The sequence below is a fragment of the Schistocerca serialis genome, chromosome 5, assembly GCF_023864345.2.
Source record: "Schistocerca serialis cubense isolate TAMUIC-IGC-003099 chromosome 5, iqSchSeri2.2, whole genome shotgun sequence".
Taxonomy (NCBI): Eukaryota; Metazoa; Arthropoda; class Insecta; order Orthoptera; family Acrididae; genus Schistocerca; species Schistocerca serialis.
The window spans coordinates 211,835,932-211,859,168 of record NC_064642.1 but is presented as its reverse complement, the minus strand read 5'-3'; the positions used below and the strand labels follow the sequence as shown (position 1 = coordinate 211,859,168).

The 23,237-nt window shown below is 43.4% G+C and overlaps 1 protein-coding gene across 1 annotated transcript in view; it reads left to right on the top strand.

Moving 5' to 3' along the window:
- Positions 1–23,237, top strand: part of LOC126481858 (orexin receptor type 2-like) — a 197,751-nt gene that overhangs the window by 54,109 nt on the left and 120,405 nt on the right. The window contains exons 3-4 of the mRNA XM_050105816.1: positions 12,111–12,299; positions 12,378–12,689. Of these exons, the coding sequence (XP_049961773.1) occupies positions 12,111–12,299; positions 12,378–12,689 (501 nt within the window). The remainder of the gene's footprint in view (positions 1–12,110; positions 12,300–12,377; positions 12,690–23,237) is intronic.

Here is a 23,237-nt window from a genome sequence, read left to right as displayed (position 1 = left end):
ATCAATGGGAACAGCAATATCGTGGAATGACAAACTGGCGCCTTGATAGGATGATACTATCGCTGTCGAATTCCGTCACGTTCTGTATTACGACCAGATGAAACTACAGTTGTCGGGCCATAACCAGTTTGTGATTCCTCTGGGAGATTGCTCTTTGGAACTACAGTAGGTGAAATATTAGTTCACTTTATTACGTGAATGAAGAAAAAGATTCACTTAACTTGATACATTGCTTTGCCACAGGAGAGCTTGAGACTTTAAAACTCTCACTGACTATTGAAGCATCATCTGAAGCCTAAGTAACAAATTATTCTCCTGAAGCAAAATGTTCAGCAGTCACAAAAGTACGTTTCCCTTTGAGACTTTAATTACTCTTTAATCCTGCTCAATGATGTCAACCGCTTTAGCTGAGGTTATGAGTTAGGCAGAGTCGATTCTGAGCTCGGCTCCATATTGGCCTCCATGTGAGGGTGCCATTATGCTTAGAGAGGGGGCGTGTCTTCTTCAGCCTCTACCATTCGTCGTTTCGAGCTGCAGCGAGACATCACTAATGTCTAATATCGATGTGCGTTGCCATCATTGGTGTGGCGCAGCGATCTTTGTACGATACCACAGACTGGTAGACATTCCTTCTTCTTACTCGAGCCATAACATGATCTCCTGACAACCAAACAATCAACTGTAATTTCCTAATGAAAAAACCGCAGCGTAATCCTCCATTATACAGCGGGCCTCACAGTTCCTATTACAGGCTTTAGAGTTTGTGGATGGGACTCAGTAGATAAAGGCTTGATTACATTAGGAAATGAGACACTTAAGTAATAGATGAGATTTTCTATTTGGGGAGCATAATAACTGATGATGGTCGAAGTAGAGAGGATATAAAATGTAGACTGGCAATGGCAAGGAAAGCGTTTCTGAAGAAGAATATTTTGTTAACATCGAGTATAGATTTAAGTGTCAGGAAGTCGTTTCTGAAAGTATTTGTATGGAGTGTGGCCATGTATGGAAGTGAAACATGGACGATAAATAGTTTAGACAAGAAGAGAATAGAAGCTTTCGAAATGTGGTGTTACAGAAGAATGCTGAAGATTAGATGGGTAGATCACATAACTAATGAGGAGGTGTTGAATAGGATTGGGGAGAAGAGACGTTTGTGGCACAACTTGACTAGAAGAAGGGATCGGTTGGTAGAACATATTCTGAGGCATCAAGGGATCATCAATTTAGTATTGGAGGGCAGCGTGGAGTGTAAAAATCGTAGAGGGAGACCAAGAGATGAATACACCGATTCAGAAGGATGTAGGTTACAGTTGGTACTGGGAGATGAAGAAGCTTGCACAGGATAGAGTAGCATGGAGAGCTGCATCAAACCAGTCTCAGGACTGAAGACCACAACAACAACAACAACAACAAGGGATCACTGTCCTGAAATGTACTATTCGGATGTAAAATAAGTTTGAAGATCGGGTCACTTTCAGATCTAACGCATCACGGTACGCACTCAGCGGAGGCAATGAGCTCTGACCTGTGTACAGTACAGGAGATGAGCCACGTGGCGGCGCTGCTCGTGGGTGCACAAGATGCACCTGTGACTCGTGCTTTAATATGCAACGTCCACAAACGCTGGCGTGGGCCCGTCAACAATCCCAGGTTCCTCGAAGCCGTTGCTGTAGTCAGACGAAAATGGTGTGTGATGGACTGTTGCCATCTGGAAAACACCGTACGGGGAAGCAGGAGATTTGGAAGTGGTACGATCTTCAAACCTATTTTATATCAAATCATTACGTTTTCGGATATAAGTTCCTTGTCAAAACTGTATCTACTAAGTGCTCCTCTATAATCCCTAGAATGTTGTGTTAGAAATTGTGAAACACCCTCTGCATAGTACGTAGATATTGTTACTCAGTCTCTGTTGTAGAGTTCTGCTGAAACGAAAACCATTGGCGTATCCAACCATATGCGACGCTTCATATCAATTTTACATCTGTTGCACGCGGACTTCATGCTGTTACGATTTTTATGAAATAACTGACTGTAATAGCGACCCATTAATCATGTACTGAAAGGATATCACGCTTTTCCGTTTTGTGCACGGCTTTTCATTTCTCCTCGTTAAAAGCGAGCTACCACTCTTGGCGCCAGCGAATCAGCAGAGCTGGAAACAAAAGTCAAATTCTTACGTGATCTTCAACTGGCGTCACCAGTTATTTACAATGCTGCCATCCACAGTCTGGTCGGCGTTGGAGATGTGTTTGATTCCCTGTATCGCTCACGAGGAGAGCACGGCAGGTGTCATAAACAGAATCTTCGCTCAGTGGGAAAGGAGCCAAAATAAACGAACCGGTGTGTAGGCTTATCCGTAGATACTAGACCATTTCTGAGAAAACTACTGTCAAAGTTTACGTCACAACTTAGAAACCTTTTTGCGCGCCATAAACTCAGCCCACCTGGTGATATAGTGGCTAGCATTGCGGCCATCCACTGTCGAGTCCGTGTTCGAAGCCCGATTGTAGTTTTATTTACTTTATTTATTTATTTTTTCATTTATTTATCCTTGTCGGTAGACGGTTATTGCACGAATGTTTCTTATCAGGCTATTGGATAAAAGGGCGTTATATTAATTGTAAAATTCCAACTGGATGCCTGAAAAAGTGTTATACATTTATTATATACTGTATGTGTCTATGATGTTTTCAAGGATTACAATCTTTTTAAATTCTCATACTCCTATATTTCATTCCTATGCCCATTCTTGACGCTTATATTTTATTGTTATGTTTATTCTTCAGGATAATTTGATGCGTTCCCTTCGATGATACTGATCGTAGAAACACTCGAAACATAGGAATTCCGAACACCATAAGCATCGCAGGTTTGTCACAGCTACATTTCTTCGTAAGAGTCTCACTCGCGAAAGAAACATCGTTAACATTGCTGAAAATTTCACGCTATGGTAATAAATTCGCGGCAAGCCGCACGTAACTGATCACTTTTCCGAAAACTGGCTCTTGCAGCTGATCATGAATCAAGATACGCAACAGGAATTTGACAGAAAACAATTTCGAATATTTTTACATTCATTTATTTTTCTTTTTTTAGTTCATTCACCAGACATAAAATTAGTAGATGAATAAGGATAACGTTATTCCAATATACACAAAACATTCGTGTAGCAGTCGGCTACAGACATGGGCAGATAAATGAAAAACAAAAAGGAAAACAAAAATAAGAATCGAGTTTCGAACACGGAGGCAAAAGTCTATAGCTTCCATTCGACAGTTTACTCTCTGAAAGGCACACGCAGTACCTCGAAAACTTTGACCGTTCGTTGCTTGCCCGTCTAACAGGAGCAGTACCCAAGGCTGTCACGCGCGTACACCACATGTCTGCTGTCTTTGCTGCCCTGCTGCGATATGCGCCTGCCGTCGCGTTTTCTGCTGGTCAGTGCGGCCACAGTACGTCGCAACTGTAGCCTTTAAGTCGACACAGGGCCGCCACCTCTCCCACGCAACAGTGCGCCCGAACAATGGCAGGGGCACTACAGCACCCGCCACGCTTCGCTGCTTTTTGTAATTACAGTGGCGACATCGCCGTTAATGATCCGAATTGCCTTTTGCGGACACAGATCGTGACGAGGGAGGGCGCTGTGTCCGTCCCATAATTGCTGCGTTACACTCCGCTGCAACTAATTATCAGCTAAATCTTTAAGCGAGAGACCTGACATACTTCATTTGGAACAAATGTAGCCTAGCTTAACGAATCAGTGGTTGACGAGGAAAAAAATAGAAAGGGAAAGTGAAGGTAAAGAAAGACGTAATTTAAAGATATGGATAATACGTGGTGGCAACGATACTTTTATATTGTTTATTAAACGACAACACTCTCAAGGTAGTACCCTAAATCGATGTCACCTGTGCGTTGGAACACTGGCCGGACACATATTACTAGGTATTTTTCAAAAAGAACGTCTCGACACTTAAATTCACTGACACGAACCAATAAACAAAAATCATACTAAAAATTTGCCTCTTTCAACTCATCATAATTTATGACTGAGTCGGCAATGCAGCGACAACAATTCCTGAATATCTTCACACTTCTCGAATCAACTTCTAGAAAATCTTATTTCCAAACAGCAGCATCCTCTACGTTTCCATCTCTGTGTTCTACTCGTTATTACCAGACCCCTCATCAGCGTGACCAACAACCGACTCTCTCATTTACTTCCTACTGAAAGATCTACTGGCAACGGCAGTGCCACTGATAACAAAAGATCACATTGTTTGTACTCAGAACCTCTGTGGCATAGCATGTCGACTGCTTCAAAAATATCCAGAGAACTAGTGTGAAGTATGACACGTCCAATAAAGGAGGGTTCACATCGCTTTCATTGAATACCAAAATAAACTAGAAATCTTACACTCTAACTGATGGAAAGTGTCCGGACACGCCTACGTAATGCAACGTTGACGGCTAGATGTCATGACAGGGGGGATCCGCCATTAAAGAAAGAGGCAGAGAGTACTGTGTTGGCAGTAGAAAAGCGGTAAAGCAGAATGGGTCGTTCAGGAGATCTCAGTAATTCGAACGCGGACCACTCATTGGGCAGCAAACGAGCAGCCTCTGGTAACCGAGGCCTGGCAGTCCTCGTGTACTGGCAGATAGGGACCGCCGATCATTGGGGAAGGTGGCTGTAAGAACCCGTTTGAAATCAGCGGAAGGAATTACACGTGAGTTCCAGAGTCCTACCAGCAGGCCATCAGGCACAAACACCGTAGTAGGGAGTTAAAAAGATTTTCTGCGGTGAATACTAGCTGACGCTTGAGGCGGTGCAAAGAGAGAAACCACTGAACAGTGGATGACTGGAAACGAGTGATTTCGAGCTATGAATCGCGCTGTACATCATTGCCTTCTGGGGTTTGGTCTCTTCGGGACGAATGGGCCGATATCCCTCCACAGATACTCAGACACCTCGTTGAAAGTGACTTCAGCACTGGTCCCGCCGTCATAATGGCAAAGAATGGACATAATGTACGTGTTCTTTTGATTAGGTATTGTTATAGGATGTCAAAAAAGTCATTGTTGAGCCATTGACAACTAAAAGAACTACATGTAGACAGAAGTGCGACTCTTACCAGATCGCGTCCAAACAACTGAAAGAAAACAAGTCTGGAAGGAAAAACACATTAGAAATGACTAAAACCACTACTGAGAAGATGAAAGATTTAGGAAGATAAGAATACTAAAGCTGATTAATGATTTTACTTGCTCTTCGAAGGGCCAAACAAGATAGTAATAGAATTTCCAAAACTAAGATTCCTATATTTCCGAAAAGGAAATTTTATAGTTAGTGCGTGTCATCAGATGGCTTAAGGGAACATGACACAGATTTTCAATGTAAGAACAATTCGAAAACAGTGGATTACCCAGTGAGTGAAGGGGAAATGCATGCTGTGTACTGCTAGGAGATACAGAACAGCAAAAGAAAGTGTCAGGGAACAGACTGGAATGGAAGTCCCTATTATGACCATTTTGGGAATGAGATGGAAGTATATAGTGGGGGTATATAGTTAGGGGAAATGAGTGGTGGATGGACCTAATCAGTCATGGACTGTGCGGCTGGTCCCGGCGGAGGTTCGAGTCCTCCCTCGGGCATGGGTGTATGTGTTTGTCCTTAGGATAATTTAGGTTAAGCAGTGTGTAAGCTTAGGGACTGATGACCTTAGCAGTTAAGTCCCATAAGATTTCACACACATTTGAACTTTTTTTTTTAACCTGATCAGTACTTTAGTGGATTCCAAGGCTTAAGAGCGGAAGTTGGGAAAATAACCGTAGAAAACGTACTGAATGAACATGAATGCATACATCCAGCTGTGGATGTAAACCGATACGATGACAATGAAACCAACTAGCGAATATAACCGACATTGGTATACACTATAAATAAATGTTTACTAATTCATATGACAATACTATTCAGAAACAGAAGCCATATCTTAAATGTAGTGTTACAACATACTCGTATATGTAGAAATTAATGAGGTACACCAAACCATACAAATACCAACTGTGTTTTGTGTTGTCAGTTACTGTTGAAATAAATTAGTGTGGTGGCATCGAAAGGTTACAAGTCACAGCATATATCCAAACGCCAGCGACAAAATCTTTTTTTTATTTTTCAAATTTAAATTACACTTACTGAATAAAGATGTGTAGCAGAATATTCTTGTGTGCCTCACAGACATTGGTGCTTCGCTTCTGTTTGTTTAATGTTAATGTGTGTGAAGATATTCCCCATTTTCACATATCCTAATCTCAAAGCTCACTTCATCGTCTCAGTGTCTATAGAACAACTCGTTAGCAGAGTGTTTACGCGAGTGACTGGTGCTTTGATACCGCAGACACTACTTCAGTCTGACGCCGCTGTCAGAGTAGACGGGACTATTGTTCTCCACAGCCCTCTGTCGTTACTCACGTCAGTTCACTCCCTGTCGCCTCCGGGTCTCCTAAGCCAAACACACCTGCTGCTGAGAGAGGTACGCTCTTTGTGAAGCTGAAATCCTACACCTGCTGTCCCGCACGACTTCTGAGCAAAGCACACCTGCTCGTCCACACACTACGCGCTTCCGTGAAATCTGAGGCGAGCTTTATTTTGCTAGCTCCTCCAGTCCATCACGGCCGTCTGGAATTTTTCTCTACGGGTCCCGTATAACATTACGTTCCAGCACTCAGGGCATTTCGGGGGTCCTGAGCCAAGCTGTCTCTAGCCTGCAAAACAAAAGCTCTGTCAGTCTGGGCTCCCAGTGTTACGTGACGCAATGAAAGCAGAGTAGCGCCCAATCTAGCCAGCTCATTACGCACGATGGCAGTGGACTCTGCTTTATTAATGTGCTGTTGAAATTTCGCCATTGTTTGTACACACACGACCGTTACGTTTAATGTCCGATCGACATAAAGGTCATTAATGTGTAAACGTCAACGAGAGAAAACAACACAATAATTATGAAGTACATGAGCGTAATAAAACCTCCGATCGACTGGCTGCATTTGTCCCTCGTGCGTGCCGTCAGGTGAATTTTGTCAGGTGGTACGGCGGATATTCGCAATTTCGTTTTGGTGGTGTGCAGTTGGTGCTACCCTAACAAATACTGTTCACCACGCCTTTCATAAGACAACCGTCGTGGACGGGGAGCGTCCGTTTGTTTCCCATTGAAAACAGAATGATTTTTAAAGCAGAGTCCTATGTGCCTATCCGATGGAACGATCCAAATTAGTTTTATGAGACAATGTAGGCTATTTTTGACAACTTTTGTACAACATTTAGATCACCTGAAAAAGAGAACGAGAAACAGAAACAGCAGATAGAAACAAAGACAACACGCAAATTCAAAGTAGGACTGCCAGAAGGATGCATGTAATCGACCTCTCTCGTTAAGCTGACGGTTAGATGGAAGAAACTGTGGAAATCTGCTTTGTAATTCAATGGTAAAGTGCTGGTCTGTGGATGAGTCGCGGATTAGATCCCTGGTCAGAGCTAAGATTTTTATTTCTCACTTATCACTTATTTAATATTTGTTAATGAGAAAAGTGCTGAGATGCAATGAGGATCACCGTCAATGTTAAACAACGGTTCTCCTGTAACCGTTTGGGTATCTGAGTTGAAAGGTCGAAGGAAAACAAGAGTATTCCACGTCCAGTAGAACTGTGCCTAGCAAAACTTATGTTCAAGTCAACCTTCTGTTTCATGACGGCTTTGCATTTTAAAATCACACAATCAAGAAAGTAACGAGGGATTATATTAAAATAAAGACACATTAACGAGATTTTGGACCACTTATAAATGGAACACCATCCGAACAGACCTTGAAGACTGCAAGGCACCGACCGGCCGCCGTGTCATCCTCAGTTCTTAGCGTCATCGGATGCGGATACGTAAGCGGCATGCGCCCAGCACACCACTCTTCTGGTCGTTGTCAATTTTCGTAACCGGTGCCGCTACTTGTCGATCAACTAGCTCCTCATTGTTGTTGTTGTTATGGTCTTCAGTCCACAGACTGGTTTGATGCAGCTCTCCATGCTACTCTTATCATGCGCAAGCTTCTTCACCTCCGAGTACCTACTGCAACATACTTCCTTCTGAATCTTTTTAGTGTATTGATTCCTTGGTGTCCCTCTACGATTTTTACCCTCCGCGCTTCCCTACAATACTAAATTGATGATCCCTTGATGCCTCAGAACGTGTCCTACCAACCGATCCCCTCTTCTAGTCAAGTTGTGCCATAAATTCCTCTTCTCCTCAATTTTATTCAGTACCTCATCATTAGTTACGCGGTCTACCCATCTAACCTTCACCATTCTTATGTAGCACCACATTTCGAAAGCTTCTGTTCGCTGTAGCTCCTCAATCAGCTCCAACGGCTAAGTGCACCCCGCTTGCCAACAGCACTAGGCAGAGCCGTACGGTGACCCATTCAAGTGTTAGCCAATCCCAAAAGCGCTTAACGTCAGTGATCTGACGGGAACCGGTGTTACCACTGCAGCAAGGCCGTTGTCATTTTAGACCCCTTACAAGACATTTATAAGCAGTGGATGGCCCATTTCCATTTTACTCCATAAAAGCAGGAACACAGCATAATTGTCATAAGCATTAAAGTGAAACAAAAATGATTTATGACGTTGATTGTAGCAAATAAATATACACAACTGAAAATAAGCGCGAACTCATGATGAAATTCATGAATACTGGCGTAATAAAATTTTCTTTTCTCTGACAGGGCATTAAAACACATCTGTCCGGATTCGAATTCCTACCCGAGAAAAATACAGTTGCGTATATCTGCTGGAAGTGTTAATGGCAAATAGTGTTTCTTCCAAATAAAGTCAAGCAGAAAATAAAGGGAGGGAATGAAATATGAATGAAACTCTTCTTGGGCAAAGAAAATGGAATAAAGAGGGGCTTCCAGCAAAAGTCGAGGACTTGCGCCAGGACAAAAACGTACAGATAGCAAAAATAGTTGACAGAAGAATGAAGTAAGAACCTCCGTGAAAGAATGAAATAGTTCTCGGACAACAAAACGTGACAAATCAGTAGTTGTTGCCCACAGTCCACCGCCAAGTAGATGACGAAAAAGAATCGTACACTCTAGAATAGAGATGTTCCACAAGTGAAGAAAGAAATCGTCGTTTAAGAGAAACAGGAGCGTATTTCCAGTTGACTTTGTATCCAAACTGGATCTAGCGTATTTAATAAGGAGTCGACGTAATTCAAAGTGAATTAGCTAACGGTGTGTACAATGGGTATTCCGGAATATAAACCAAGCAAAAAAGGCAGTGCTTATATAATGACTCATATGATCGCAGCGACAAAATGATTACAGAAAGCGATTTTATCTTCCGCTCTCAGTTACTGTTGAAGAAGTTTTCCCATGTCAAAACTGAATGTTTCGTTGAGCCACCATGAATTGTGAAACGTCTGGTTTCGAATCAAAAGGATTTATATGTAATAAAGTGATGTCTGTACAGAGTGCTTCTACGCAGTATCAAAGGAAGTTGCCGGTTTCTGAAGCACCTGCCTTGCGGATGGCATGTTGTTAAGGTTTCCTTCCTCAATCTATGATGCAAGTAAACGTAATTTTCCTGCATAAGGAAGATCTCAAAATAAATTCAATTTTGTGAGCCCTTTTTATGGTACGTGAATCGCATTATTCTGCAAAGACAACTTGCCGGGATACAACAGTTCATGGACACCCCAACTGAAAAAGTCAGAGGCCATGCTATGCAAAACAGTATCACATAATTACATTGGCATCAGATTAAAAGTTCGTGACGTCAGACTCTACTAAATTCTGACGGTAGTATATGTTCCCAAAATTTTCACTACAAACAGCAACGAAGGCTAACCTGTTTTATGGCTTCAACGGTTCCCAATAACGCCTTATCATAGCAGGTTTGTCAACATGTTTCATTATGCCCACCATACATAGTCTGTACAGTGGACCTACGGATATGATATTACAGACTGAAATACCACCGTCGTCTCCGCTTGAATACAAAATCTATGACAGGGAAATGGAGCATGTTTAACTGATAAACACAACAACGAACCGTACATGAAATATATGAGAACTTCCACTCCTTCCCGTTGATACTATACACTGTTGTCACTCTTAAATGGTCATTTATCGATTTGTGCAGACTTAATTCTGCCTGTTCATCTGACTGTCGCGCTGGCTTTAAAATGATACTGAGCAGCTAGTAACGTGTACGGAATTTCTAAGACGAAACGTATGAGATCCAGTTGTTGTCACACTGTGCACTTATTGCTTGTACATCAGCAAGAGTGTTCAGTAAGGAAATTTACCATTAATGTGGACATTCTTCTCCCTTGGTGAGTGCTCTAGAAAAGCCTCCTTGAGGTTTTTACGAACCTACCAAAGGTGTACTAGCAAGTGGTACTCACTTCGTTATTACATTGTCAGCACTAATCCACTTCTGGAAGTGGGTTTCCCTTATGTGAGACGAATTGTGCTGTAACGCCCGGAGAAGTAGAGGAAATATTTTATTTAACAAATGAATTTTTATTTTTCACCTAGTACCCATACTAACATGCCAAGAATTGTAGTTCAGAGTCATCTTTTCGGCAGCTGACGTCATTGTACCCTGTGCTTGTGCGTTCTTGCAATTACCGTCGACAGTGATGTGAAAAGTAACTTATTATCATACTTTAGGTGAGCAATAAAGGGATTTCGACTAATGCTAGAAGATTGGTGCTGTTAATACAGTATACCCTCTGCAATTTTTTCCTCTAGAATGAGATCGTTAGGAGATGAGATTTTACTCAGCGTGAAGGAGTCTGTTGATGTGAATAACGGTCATATGGAAGTAATTAACGGGAACTAACTGCTCAGTTGTAAAAGTCATTGACTCAATCAGACAAGTCTACCACAACATTTCGATTCCGGTAAGGTCGCATGTATAGCACTTATTGTATGTTAATCAGAGACTCCACTCTCAACAAAATCGCCGGAACAAAAGACGTGAATCTGTGGTTAACTGTAGGCCAACTTTCCTGTGAACTGTGACTACCTACTCGTGTAGGATATTTTGGAGCATGTGTTAATAGACGGAGAACGATAGAATGGGTAATCTATGAACGATGGAAATAAATTTCCTGATGAGTCTGCTATTACTGAGGATATTTTATGTATAACTCTGTTTAGATCTCTAAATCCGGTACATCATTTATTACTTATAACATCGTTTCGGCTACTGCTGTCATCAGATCAAAATTTAGAACTTATAGAGTAAAGTTCAGTACCAGACGCGAAAAACTATTCCTAAGGGGGGCGTCAGGGAAACGGCCTTGCCGCAGTGGTTACACCGGTTCCCGTGAGATCACCGACGTTAAGCGCTCTCAGACGTGGTCGGCATTTGGATGGGTGACCATCCAGCAGCCATGCGCTGTTGCCATTTTTCGGGGTTCACTCAGCCTCGTGATCCCAATTGAGGAGCTACTCGACTGAATAGTAGCGGTTTTGGTCAAGAATACCATCCTTACGCCCCTCCTAGCCGCATCCTCCTCAGAGGATGACACGGCGGTCGGAGGGTCCCCATGGGACACTTGTGGCCTGTAGACGGAGTGTAAGTGGGGCGTCAACTCACCCAATCTGACCCAATCTAGGCACGAGGAAGAGGTGTGGAGTGATTCCTTCTAAAACAGTGTCCGATAATAAAGTAGGTGGAAGTTCTAACAGCATGGTGACGGATTACTAACGACTTAATTACTAATTCAACAATAACGGAAAGATGTATTCTCCAGTAACTGTATAAATGACTGTGGAACGTGAAGGAGGAGGCGTTTGTTGCTCCGACCCTGTGATGGTGACAATGCAGTTCATGAGTGACTATTAAAAGATTATCTAATCACCGGGATGAACTTCCTGGAGAAATGGTAGAGAGTCGTTTATCTGAAGCTTTTAACAGCGTGGTGATGGATTACTAACAGCTTTAATAACTGCGTCAGACTAACAACCAGGTGTGCTGTGAACTAACCGAAGGTATGACGTCTGGACGTAAAGAAGGAGCTGACACTGTGTCTGTTGCTGCAGCCCCATGCTGGCCATTTCGCAGTTCGCGTACCACCAGTACGCGGACGGTTCGCTGGTGCCCACGTGCCTCAGCGAGGCGGCCGCCCTCTGGCAGAAGCTGTTCTTCACGGTGTCCAGTGCCACCTTCTTCGCGGTGCCGGTGGCGGTGCTGCTGGCGCTCTACGGCAAGATCGCGCGCCACCTCATGGCGCCGGCCGCCGGCTCCACCTCCTCCGCCTCCACAGGTGGTGCCGGCGCCGCCGCCCACACCACTTGCGGGGGCGGTAGCGCCCCGGGCGCGGCAGCGGCGCCGCCGGAGGCGGGCGGCAACGCGCGCGCCCGCCGCCAGGTGGTGCTGATGCTGGCCACGGTGGTGCTCTCCTTCTTCCTGTGCCTGCTGCCGTTCCGCGCCTTCACCCTCTGGATCGTGTTCGCCAGCAGCGCGTCGGTGCGCGCGCTGGGCATCGAGGCCTACTACAGCCTGCTCTACTTCTGCCGCACCATGTTCTACCTCAACTCGGCGGTGAACCCCATCCTGTACAGCCTCATGTCGTCCAAGTTCCGCGCCGGCTTCGCGCGCCTCTTCGGCTACCGCGAGCGGCAGCTGGCGCTGCTGCGCGGCGCCGACGGCGAGATGCGCAACGGCGCCGGCAGGGCGTGGCCGACGCTGGCGGCGGTGCGGCGGCAGCACCGCTCCGCGCCCGACCTGTTCGCCTGGCGCTCCGGGTCGCGCTCCTCGCTGGCGTCGGTGCGGTCGGCGGCGGCGGCGGCGTCGGCGTCGGCGGCGGCTGCCCGCGGCCCGGCGGCGCGCGCCCGCGCCCACTGCCCGCTGCCCGCCAAGCGCACCGCCTCCGACGCCGGCCCCACGTGGAAGGAGCGCTCTGCGCGCAGCCGCATGGCGTCCTTCCGGCGCAACGCCGTCATGCGCTCCACGGCGCTCAGCTTCGACCTCGACGGCAGGGGCCGCGATGCCTCGGAACCCCTCAAAGGAAACAACGCCTCGGACAGCAGCGTCTGAACGTTCACTGTCAACATCTTCGTAGTGGGCACAACTGCCATACACCTATGAAGTGAAGGCGCCTTTTTCCACTTGCACTCTATTTATTTAGACCACTTCCTCGTTGTGCATAAAATTCCAACTTCTAAGCTGCTGTCAAGTACAAAATAACTGAGGCTTTCGTGGCCAGTTGTGGTGTATTACCTACTGGCATCCATCACAGGGTTTACGACTGACGTTTGTTTAACGACTTTCCTGACGTTTTGTCAGCACTAGTTGCTGGCATTATCATAGATCCACTCTCCACCACCAGCAGTTGAGAGGGACCCGGTAGTTCTAGTACCTCCCGCGGCGGAAGTCGAACAAGCGCCAGAACAAATGGACGTGGCCAGCCCATAGAGGGATCTGCGTCAGCGGCGGCTCTTCAGAGCAGCGGCTCTCGTGCAGCGAGGGCGCCACCGCTACGCCACGCGCAGACAACGGCCAATTGCCGCTCCCTCCGGTTCCGTATATAGGGACCCGCTCTGCCCTAGTCCAGTCAGTCTGGTACTCGCTCTGGATTGCGTCTGTATCTCGGCGGTACTGCGTTCTGGTCGTTGCTCGTTGTTGACATTTGCCTGGCTCTGGTTCCGAGTGGATTTAGTGTTGGTGTTTGGTGCTGTGGTTTCCACAAGCCTCCGTTTATCTATTCCTTGTTGTGTCGGTCATAGTCGGTCGTCGTCGGTTGTCGTTCGTCTGTCGTCCGACTCGTCCTTGTGTTTACCCGGTGGTGCGTGCTCCACCGCCAGCGGCTTCCCCGCCTGGCGGCTCCGATCCGCAGGCCAAGGCGTTCCCGCGGTTGGTTTTGGTTACTACAGTAGTAACACCAGCCACTAACGGAACGTCAGGAAGATCGTTGAACAAGCCAACAGGTAAAACTCCATTAGCGTTCTAGAATAAAACGCACATCACATTACCGCCATGAAACGGGAACACAGTGTTGTGAACGTAACTTAACAGAAAGATAATTACGTCGACTAAGGTGCAACACACATGAAAATGGCAGCGTAATCATGTGATGCACTACCGTTCGTGTTCTTTTACAAACCATACTGGGCTCGATGGTCTGACAGACAATAAGAGCACGTAAGGTGGGAGACATTTACAGATATATAACAGTGACCAAAGAATAAAGCTAAGAACAGACTAAGAATTTCAGTGTGAATATTTATTCACATACCTGAAGAAACGCTGTAACAAACATTAAAGATATTAAAAAGATGTGGAGGTAAAATATGTGGTGACAACGAATTATACATTTTATACAACATAACACTCGATAATTGCTTAAAAATAAGCTAGAGCACTAACGAAGATTAGATTTAAATAAATAGAGGTCTAAATGAATGAATTCCATCTTCGTCTAATGCTAGACTTCATTACCTTGACCACCTCCTAGCGTCCAATTTAAGCACCACACTCTGCACCTAGACGTGGTGAAAGTCAACAGGGTGAATGCCAATATCTCTCAAGGTATCTGGAGGCACCTTGTTTGCCCTGTTGAAGCTGTCGAAGAGTACATTGATCTAGATCTTGATGATGTAGGTGGTACTTCACTTCAGCTGATGTAAGATGCAAATAATTTGTTGATTTGAGGAAACTTGTTAAACCTTCACAATGATTTTCACAATATCTTTTATATCTGTGTTTCTAAACGGCGGAAGGGTGTTATCATCACTGGCGTTGCTATTATTTTAATCTTCAGAAGATGGCTATAATTCAGCTCTCCACAGCACTTATCTTATTCAACTCTCTTCATCTCTGCAAAAATGCTGCACCCTATACCCATTTCAAGTCAGATATTGGTACCCACTAAAATCTTAACCGCCGCCTCCCTCACGCCTCCCCCCCCCCCCCCCCCAGTGGTACCTCAAGACGTATCACATCAGCCGATCCTTTCGTCAACTTGAGCCATAAATTATATTATTTCCAAATTATACTCAATACCTCTCCATTACTTATTCGATTTATTCACATAACATTCAGCATTTATGTGTAGCACAAATTTTCAAACGTTTCTCTTCCTGCCTCAATTATTTATCGTTCACACTTCACTTCCATACAAAGTTTCACTCCAAACAAATGCCTAACACGTTTATATATTATCTCTACTTCCACCAGAATCAGTAATTTTTCTGCTCTAGAGTTACAACTAGTATAATACTATTAGTGTCTCATTTGCTAAAATGACTGCTTCATTATCGCCTGACTTAATGTTACTACCTTCCGTTTCCTTTGTTTTATTTTTGTTGATGTTCATTTTGTTTCCACTTTTGGACACTATCTACTCCGTTCGGGTGATATCCCAAGCCCCTGAAATCTCTAAGAGAGTTTCAATGTTTTCGGGAAATCCCAAACTTTTAATTTTTTCTCTTACTGTAATTCTGTTCCCAGTCCTCTCCGTAGTTTCCATTACTACTTACGCTACGTAAGTAGCTAATCCGCTGTATCACTTCCTTCTTAACTACTGCTTCCCTTTCGCATTCGTATCTTGGGCTCCCTCTGCAATTTTTACCCTCACACTTGCTCTCAGGTCTTAAATGACAGTTCCATAATGCCTCAGAATACATCCTATCAATCGATCCCATCTTAATGTCAAGTTGTGCCATTATTTTTTCTTCCCAATTCGACTCAATACCTTTTCATTAGTTTTTCGATTTAACCAAGTGATTATCAGCATTTTTTTTCTGTAGCACCTTACTTCAAAGCCTCTATTCTCTTCTTGTCTGATCTCCTTATAGTCCATGTTTCACTTCTGTACAAGGATACATTGTACGCAAATACCTGCAAAAGAGACTTCATAAAATTTGAATTTATATTCAGTACCAGCAACTTCATCTTTTTCATAACTGCTTTCTTTGTAATAGACACTATGTATTTTATATGTCTGCTTTGCCCCTCATCAGTTATTTTTCTGCCCAAATAGCGAAACACACCTATTACTTTTAGTGCCTTATTTCCTAACCTAATTCCGTCAATATCACCTGACTTAATTCGACTACATTCGATTCTGATCACTTCAATATTCTTGATTTTCATCTTATAACCTCTTTTCAAGACACCATCGTTCCGATTAACCTACCAGTTAAATCCTATGACATCTCTAAGAGAATAACAATGTCTTCAGGTAACCTCACAGTTTTCATTTATCCTCCCTGAACTTTAATTTTAGTTCAGATTTTCTCCTTGGTTTCCGGCAATGTTTATTCATTGTGCGCTTTTAATAACATCGGGATAGGTACAACTCTGTCTCACTCCCTTCTGTTATAACTTCCTTTCTTGTCCTTTGATTCTTATAACTGCGGTCTATTTTCTGTACAACCTGTAAGTCCCTATATTTTATCTCTACTACTTTCAAAATTTCAAAAAGTATAGTCTAGCCAGTAGTATCGGAAGCTTGTTCTAAGTCTACAAATGTTATTAAATTTGGTTTACCTTCCTGTAGTCTGTCTTCCAAGATAAGACGTAGCATGAGTATTGTCTCGCATATTTCTACATTTTTCCGAAACTAAAACTGATATTCCCCGAGATCGACTTCTACAAGTTGAAACGTCCCCTTTGAACAATTATACAGGACTGTGCTTAAACTGACACACAATATTTTGTTAGCGCAACGCAATCTGACTTTCAAAATTCCCTATAAAAGAATGGCCCTGACTAACATTAAACTATACCTTTCACAAATCACTTACCTCACAAAAATCTTCGCTGCTCAAGCTACTGCAATACAGCGAGCGCCACTACTGCCAGCTAAATAAAAGATTCAAACTACTGAAGGCACTAACTACTGATAGGGATAGTTAGCAAATGAAAGATATTAATAGAGAACAAACAATATATTTACCTTGATATCATCATATATAAATATAGCAGTTCAAAACTCCGCCATCTCTCTCCCCACATCCACCACTGCTGGCGGCTCACCTCCAACTGCGCAACGCTACGCGCTGTTCACATCCAGCTGCCTAACACTACAATGGCGAGTATTACAACAATGCAAACTAGCCACAGACTGCACACAGCACAGCCAGTGATTCTCTCACAGAGCGCTACGTGGCGTTACCAATAAGAAAACCTAAACAGCCTACTTACAAAGTTTCTCCATTCTTCTGTAAATAATTTGTCTCAGTATTTTAAAATAACCACTTTTTAAACTGGTATTTCGATCATATTCACTCCTGTCAGCACCTGTCTTCTTCGGAATTGGCACAGAAGAAATTGGCACTGGGATAATCTGCTTTTAGAATGATCACGACATTGCTATTAAAGTGGGTAGGAATATCGTCCTGTTGAAACCCCATCATTTCGCGGAAAATAGATAGTATAATCTACTATATTTGTGACAGCACATCTCGAAATCGCACCCGGTAGCATGGTCCATTTTGAAACATGAGCAGATAAAATACGGGTCTCATTCGAGAACTCGCACCGTCTGAAATGCTCGTTTCATATCGTTGGTTTCTCATCTCCAAGTATTCAGTTTCTGATGCTCAATGAGACTATCTAAGTCTGACCCCAAATTATTGGGACACGGGGTCTACCATATCAGCTGTGAAATCAATATATGCAGACATCCTGTCTGACCGACAATTTACTTATTTCATTAGATCACACCAGTCCACGACCTACAGGCTGTAGACAACATGGCTACGACGTGGTCACTGCAACTTTACCAGGCAGGGAAGCCTAGTCTCAACTGAGCTGCGGTCGAAATAAGACGCCGAAATGGTCACATCACATCCGTAAACGACCATAAAAGTCCTTCTGTCTATGTGTGTGTGTGTTTTCAGTCAGTGTTATTCAGTGGCTTCTATTTCTGTCACGACGACACACTACACAAAAATAGAGACTACAGGTTGAGAAATGGTGTACAAAATGGCAAAAAGCTCAGCTAGGTAATATTCATCACAGACAATGAAGTAAATCTGGCGTCTTAATTTCATAAGCACACTTGCAAATCGCTGCGTCTCATTTCAGTTGAGCGTCTTGAAAACTCCGTCGTCGATACTCTCGCCATGCAACTTACTGAGCGATTTCACAACGTACACAAGAAGGTATCCTGTCCAGTATATTATCTACCTCAGTATATGGTGATGAAATTCACATTTTTCTTCCAGTGTAGTTCTTCATTTCGAAATATATTATGTGCTTCATCTTCATGTGTTACATACATTAGAAACGTAAGAAATCATAATTAATAACAGACACTGAAAGTCTCTACCAATTAAATGTTTTTACGTATTACCTCCATTACCATACGAAATCGTCGTGGTTGCAGAAATTTTATCATCTTCTGAGACGTGTGTGCCTAGTCTGAAGTGCGGAATGGACGGACAATTTCCACACAACTACAGCCTCTGAGAATGGATTGCACTTAACTAAACTTTTTTGATGAGACTTCAATGGCTTCCCGTTGTTTTGTATTTCTGAAACTGCAATGTCCCACGGGACTAAAAATTAAAGGATTGACTTTTAAGTTACAAAAACTGCCAAACTGAAGCCAAAATTAATTACAAAACACTTTATTTCACCCCGTTGAGATGGATAATATCTGGAATATTTTCTCTGCTCGTCCGTGTTTAAGAAGTCATGATTCCTAATTCGCTTAGGCTGCTTGGTCTCGAAGCTGGAGACAGAATGAAATAAATAGTTGGTGAAGACATTCTTTTCGTATTTCACTCCAGAAATTGCTACCATATATGGAAAAACATGGCCTCCAGTAGTAAAATCTGTTGCTTATGAGACAGACACACACAGCAGCCACTGAACTGTGTTCTACGAACTAGTCGACCTATTTTTGCTGAAATCACAAAAGCGTGTTAAAATGTGTGTAAATTTTGTTCGTTATCCAATACCATACTTATTTCATGAAACGGTTTTCAGTTATATCATCCGCATATTAAGACTTTCGATGGGCTGCGTTGTGTTATCCATTAACATTTCATTCAGTTTACATTTGTATACCTCAGGTAAATGCCATAACCACATATTGCCTACGTCACCGCAGCATATTTAACGACCGTCGCTGTATATTTAAAATGTCGTACAGTGGGCTAGCAAACATTTCAAACTGCTACTTAAAGCAGTGAGGAAAATTTCGGATTATAATCCTTGCGTACCGTTAATGTAATGAAAAATAGACGTTGGAGTATTTTTGCAAACTGAATGTCCTAGTACACACACTTCTCCTTCCGGTGCGATTTCAGAAGCTATCCTTACACACTTAGTTCACTTGCATAGGAACTCTGAGAAATACTCCGAAAGCAATGTTTCAGGGAGGTGCATAGTTGAAATCTCATACACTGCTTCTTACTTTCATTTAACGACTAATATATACACCCAATACAATGAAACATGTGGTACCAGAAAATTACTTTTTTTTAAAATTTGTTGCAAAACTACTTACTGAAACATAATAAATTAAGTTTACACTCATTATGATGACAAGGGACCTTTCTACCAAAAGGGGTAAAATTAGACAGTTAGTTAAATCACCAAGGAGTTCTCAAACGCTTCTAAAGTGGCTACATCTCAGTTAAACACACTAAGTAGCATTAATAGTCATAAAATGAACCAATCTCAGCCGTGTATGACTACTGTAGGACAGGTCTGTTTATGTTGTTGAAGTTTTACCATCAAATAAAAAATACAGAAGGAACGATGTGGTAAAGTCACAGTAACGTTCCATTTGCTACTGCAGAAGCTATTACTCCGCAAAACTCATTGGCTAGTATTGAGTGCTCACTGTGCGACATTTTGAGGCAGCTGTTGACATTGAAGGCTGATATTCAGAAACAAAAATCATAAACAGTACAACTTACTTTTTTCTTCCCCTGATACGTACTTGGGACGTTCACACAGAAACGTATAAGAAAGATTGATGTAAGGAAATATTTCTGGCTTATTTTTTGTGTATTAATGGTTTGATGAAATGTCCCTCTGTTTTCTTTTGTGTATTAATGTGAGTTTTGTAATGTTTTGATTTATTTTGTACATTGTTTGACTATAAATAAAGTCTATATATATGTTTGTTTATTTGTAAGGTTTTATTCGAAAAACGTATAACGTACATGTATCCGTGTTATGAAACGCTGCATCTATCTTACAAAAATCACTTACTTCCACATTATAAATTTTTCTCATAGAGGGGCACCAATTAGTTTTGAAGTTCGGTCATATTTTTGCAATGTTTGAAAACAGAGTTATTTACAACGATCCCCTAGGTAACTCAGGCTTCTAGGAACATCACTAACAGAACCACAGTTGATCTTCAAGTGCTTTTTACATGAGTTACTTGTGAGACCATATTGCCTCTTTCAGGGCCAGACAATAAGTACACAACTTGACAAGAAAAAGTTAACCATCCGGAAGAGATGTCCGGATGTCAATGTAATTTCATAGGCTCTACACATACACACAATCAGTGGGTATGCAAATGATTTCGAGTTGCAGTTCTCTGTCACGGATAGAAGTGCCACCAGATTACATTAGTGTTTTCGTGTTTAGTGTTGTTACCAGGCCTGGTATAGTATATAAAGAACGCGAACTGCGCCAGATATTGAGCGATTACTGTGAAGGACACGGAGATGGCGCGTAGTTGTGTGAGATAGCGTCATCAGCACCTGACAGAAGTCCAGAGACATCTCATTGTGGATCTACGTTTGTCTGGCTGGTCGAATCGCGCAGTATCGAGATTTGTGGGGCACTCGCTTGTGACAGTGAAGTCATTTTGGTACGCATGCGAACGTAAGGACAGACATATTCGTCGTCAAGGTTCTGGCAGATCACGTTTGACCACTACATGTGAAGGTCGCCATACGATGTGTCAAGCACATCGTCTCAGCTTCGCATCTGCGCCTGCCGTCCGAGGACATGTAGTGGACTCCCTGTCGCATTCTTTGTCATCTTGAACCGCTGGTCGGAGTCTAGCAGTAGGAATGACACTGCCACGCGTAGTCTTCCGCTAACCCCACAATACAAAGGTTGTGTTCGGAGTGATGCCATGACCAGGAAGAATTGTTGAATTGCGTCGCACTGTGTTCAGCTATGAATCGTGGTTCTACACTACTTGAGATCGTTGCCGAGTAAGGCGCCTACCTGTGGAGAGGTCCCGTTCTTCCGTTGTTTTGGAGAGGCGCAGTGGTGTTACTCCTGGAGTCGTGACGAGCGCAGCCGCTGAGTATGACTTCAAGTCATGACTGATAGTGATTGAGGGAACTCTAGCGGTACAATGGTTTGTCACCACAACCTACGCCTTCCTCAGGTGTACATCTTTATCGTGGTGCCGTGTCTGAACAACACAATGCTCGTCCACACCTGGTAAGTGTCTCTATGAAACGTCTGTGTGATGTATTCCGGTGGCCAGCAGGACACCTGGATCTGTCCCCTATAGAATATGTGCGGGACTGGGATGGACGTCAGCTCGGTCCCAATGCCAGTGTCCAGGACATCAACGACCAGTTACAACAGTTGTGGACCATATAGGCTCAAGAGATGATAAAAAGCCTATGTGACATTCTTCCCAACCGAATCAGTGTATCCTGGTTGTAGGAACTATGACGTCATAATAATAAGTGGGCTTATAATGCCAATTGATTTTTAAATCTGATACATTTTTGTAATCAGTGAAATAATATTATATTCTCTCTCAATCTGTGAAGTTTCATTTTGTTTCGTGTCAGACAGCATATTTCTGAGATCATCGATCGCACCACATCAGAGAATTAAAAACTGATATAACAGCGTAGCTCGATGATATGATATACGTCTTTTGAATACAATATTCTCGGTTTCCAAAACCACACCAGTTACAATAAAATACTCGAGCTTTCGATGGCCATCTCCGCTATCGCGGTCAATAGTAAAACCACTGATTGCCGTGTCTGGGAAGATTTCCGCTTATAGAGCCAAGATTCGGCCTCTGGCACCAATCAGAGAGGGCTGAGATGACGCGTGTGCGGAAGGTGATTGGCCAGCTCATAGCAGCTCCGGCCCGGCCCGGGACGTCACGTGGCGCGAGGAGCCGGCGTCACATTTTAAACTACAGCTCACGCCTCCCTACAAGTGTCAAGCATCCGCCGTTGCTTCCTCTCGACGTCCAAAGCACACCTCCACGCCGTACTAAGTGTATACCCCCGACCTCTGTTAAAATTTTTGTTGTTCATTCTGATCTCAGACGCCTGTTTTATGACGGAATCCCAGTATGTTGACGCATGCTACAACACTCTAGTGTTTTCAAAGAGAATTTTGAGCTCTTTTCCAAGCACTGCTCAACTATGGCCAATTTGTCCAGCTCCCTTTGTTTAATTTGTCGCTCAGTACAACGCTCTACAACTGTGTGAATTGACTGACGTATAAAGGGTGATGCATTGATAGTGACCGGTCCAAATATCTCACGAAATAAGCATCAAACGAAAAAAATTCAAAGAACGAAACTCGTCTAGCTTGAAGGGGGAAACCAGATGGTGCTATGGCTGGCCCACTAGATCGCGCTGCCATAGGTCAAACGGATATTAATTGCGTTTTTTAAAATAGGAACCCCCATGTTTATAACATATTCGTGTGGTACGTAAAGAAATATGAATGTTTTAGTTGGACCACTTTTTTCGCTTTGTGATATATGGCGCTGTACTAGACACAAACGTATAAGTGCATGGTTCCACGTAAAATTCTTCCAGTGCGGACGGTATTTGCTTCGTGATACCCCTGTTAAAATGGACCTTTTACCAATTGCGGGAAAGGTCGATATCGTGTTGACGTATGGCAATAGTGATCAAAATGCCAAACGAGCGTGTGTCGTGTATGCTGCTCGGTATCCTGGACGACATCATCGAAGTGTCCGGACCGTTCGCCGTATACTTGCGATAGTTAAGGAAACAGGAAGTGTTCAGCCACATAGGAAACGTCAACCACGACCTGCAACAAATGATGATGCCCAAGTAGGTATTTTAGCTGCTGTCGAGGCTAATCCGCACATCAGTAGCAGACAAATTGCGCGAGAATCGGGAATCTCAGAAACGTCGGTGTTGATAATGCTACATCAGCATCGATTGCACCCGTACCATAGTTCTATGCACCAGGAATTGCATGGCGACGACTTTGAACGTCTTGTA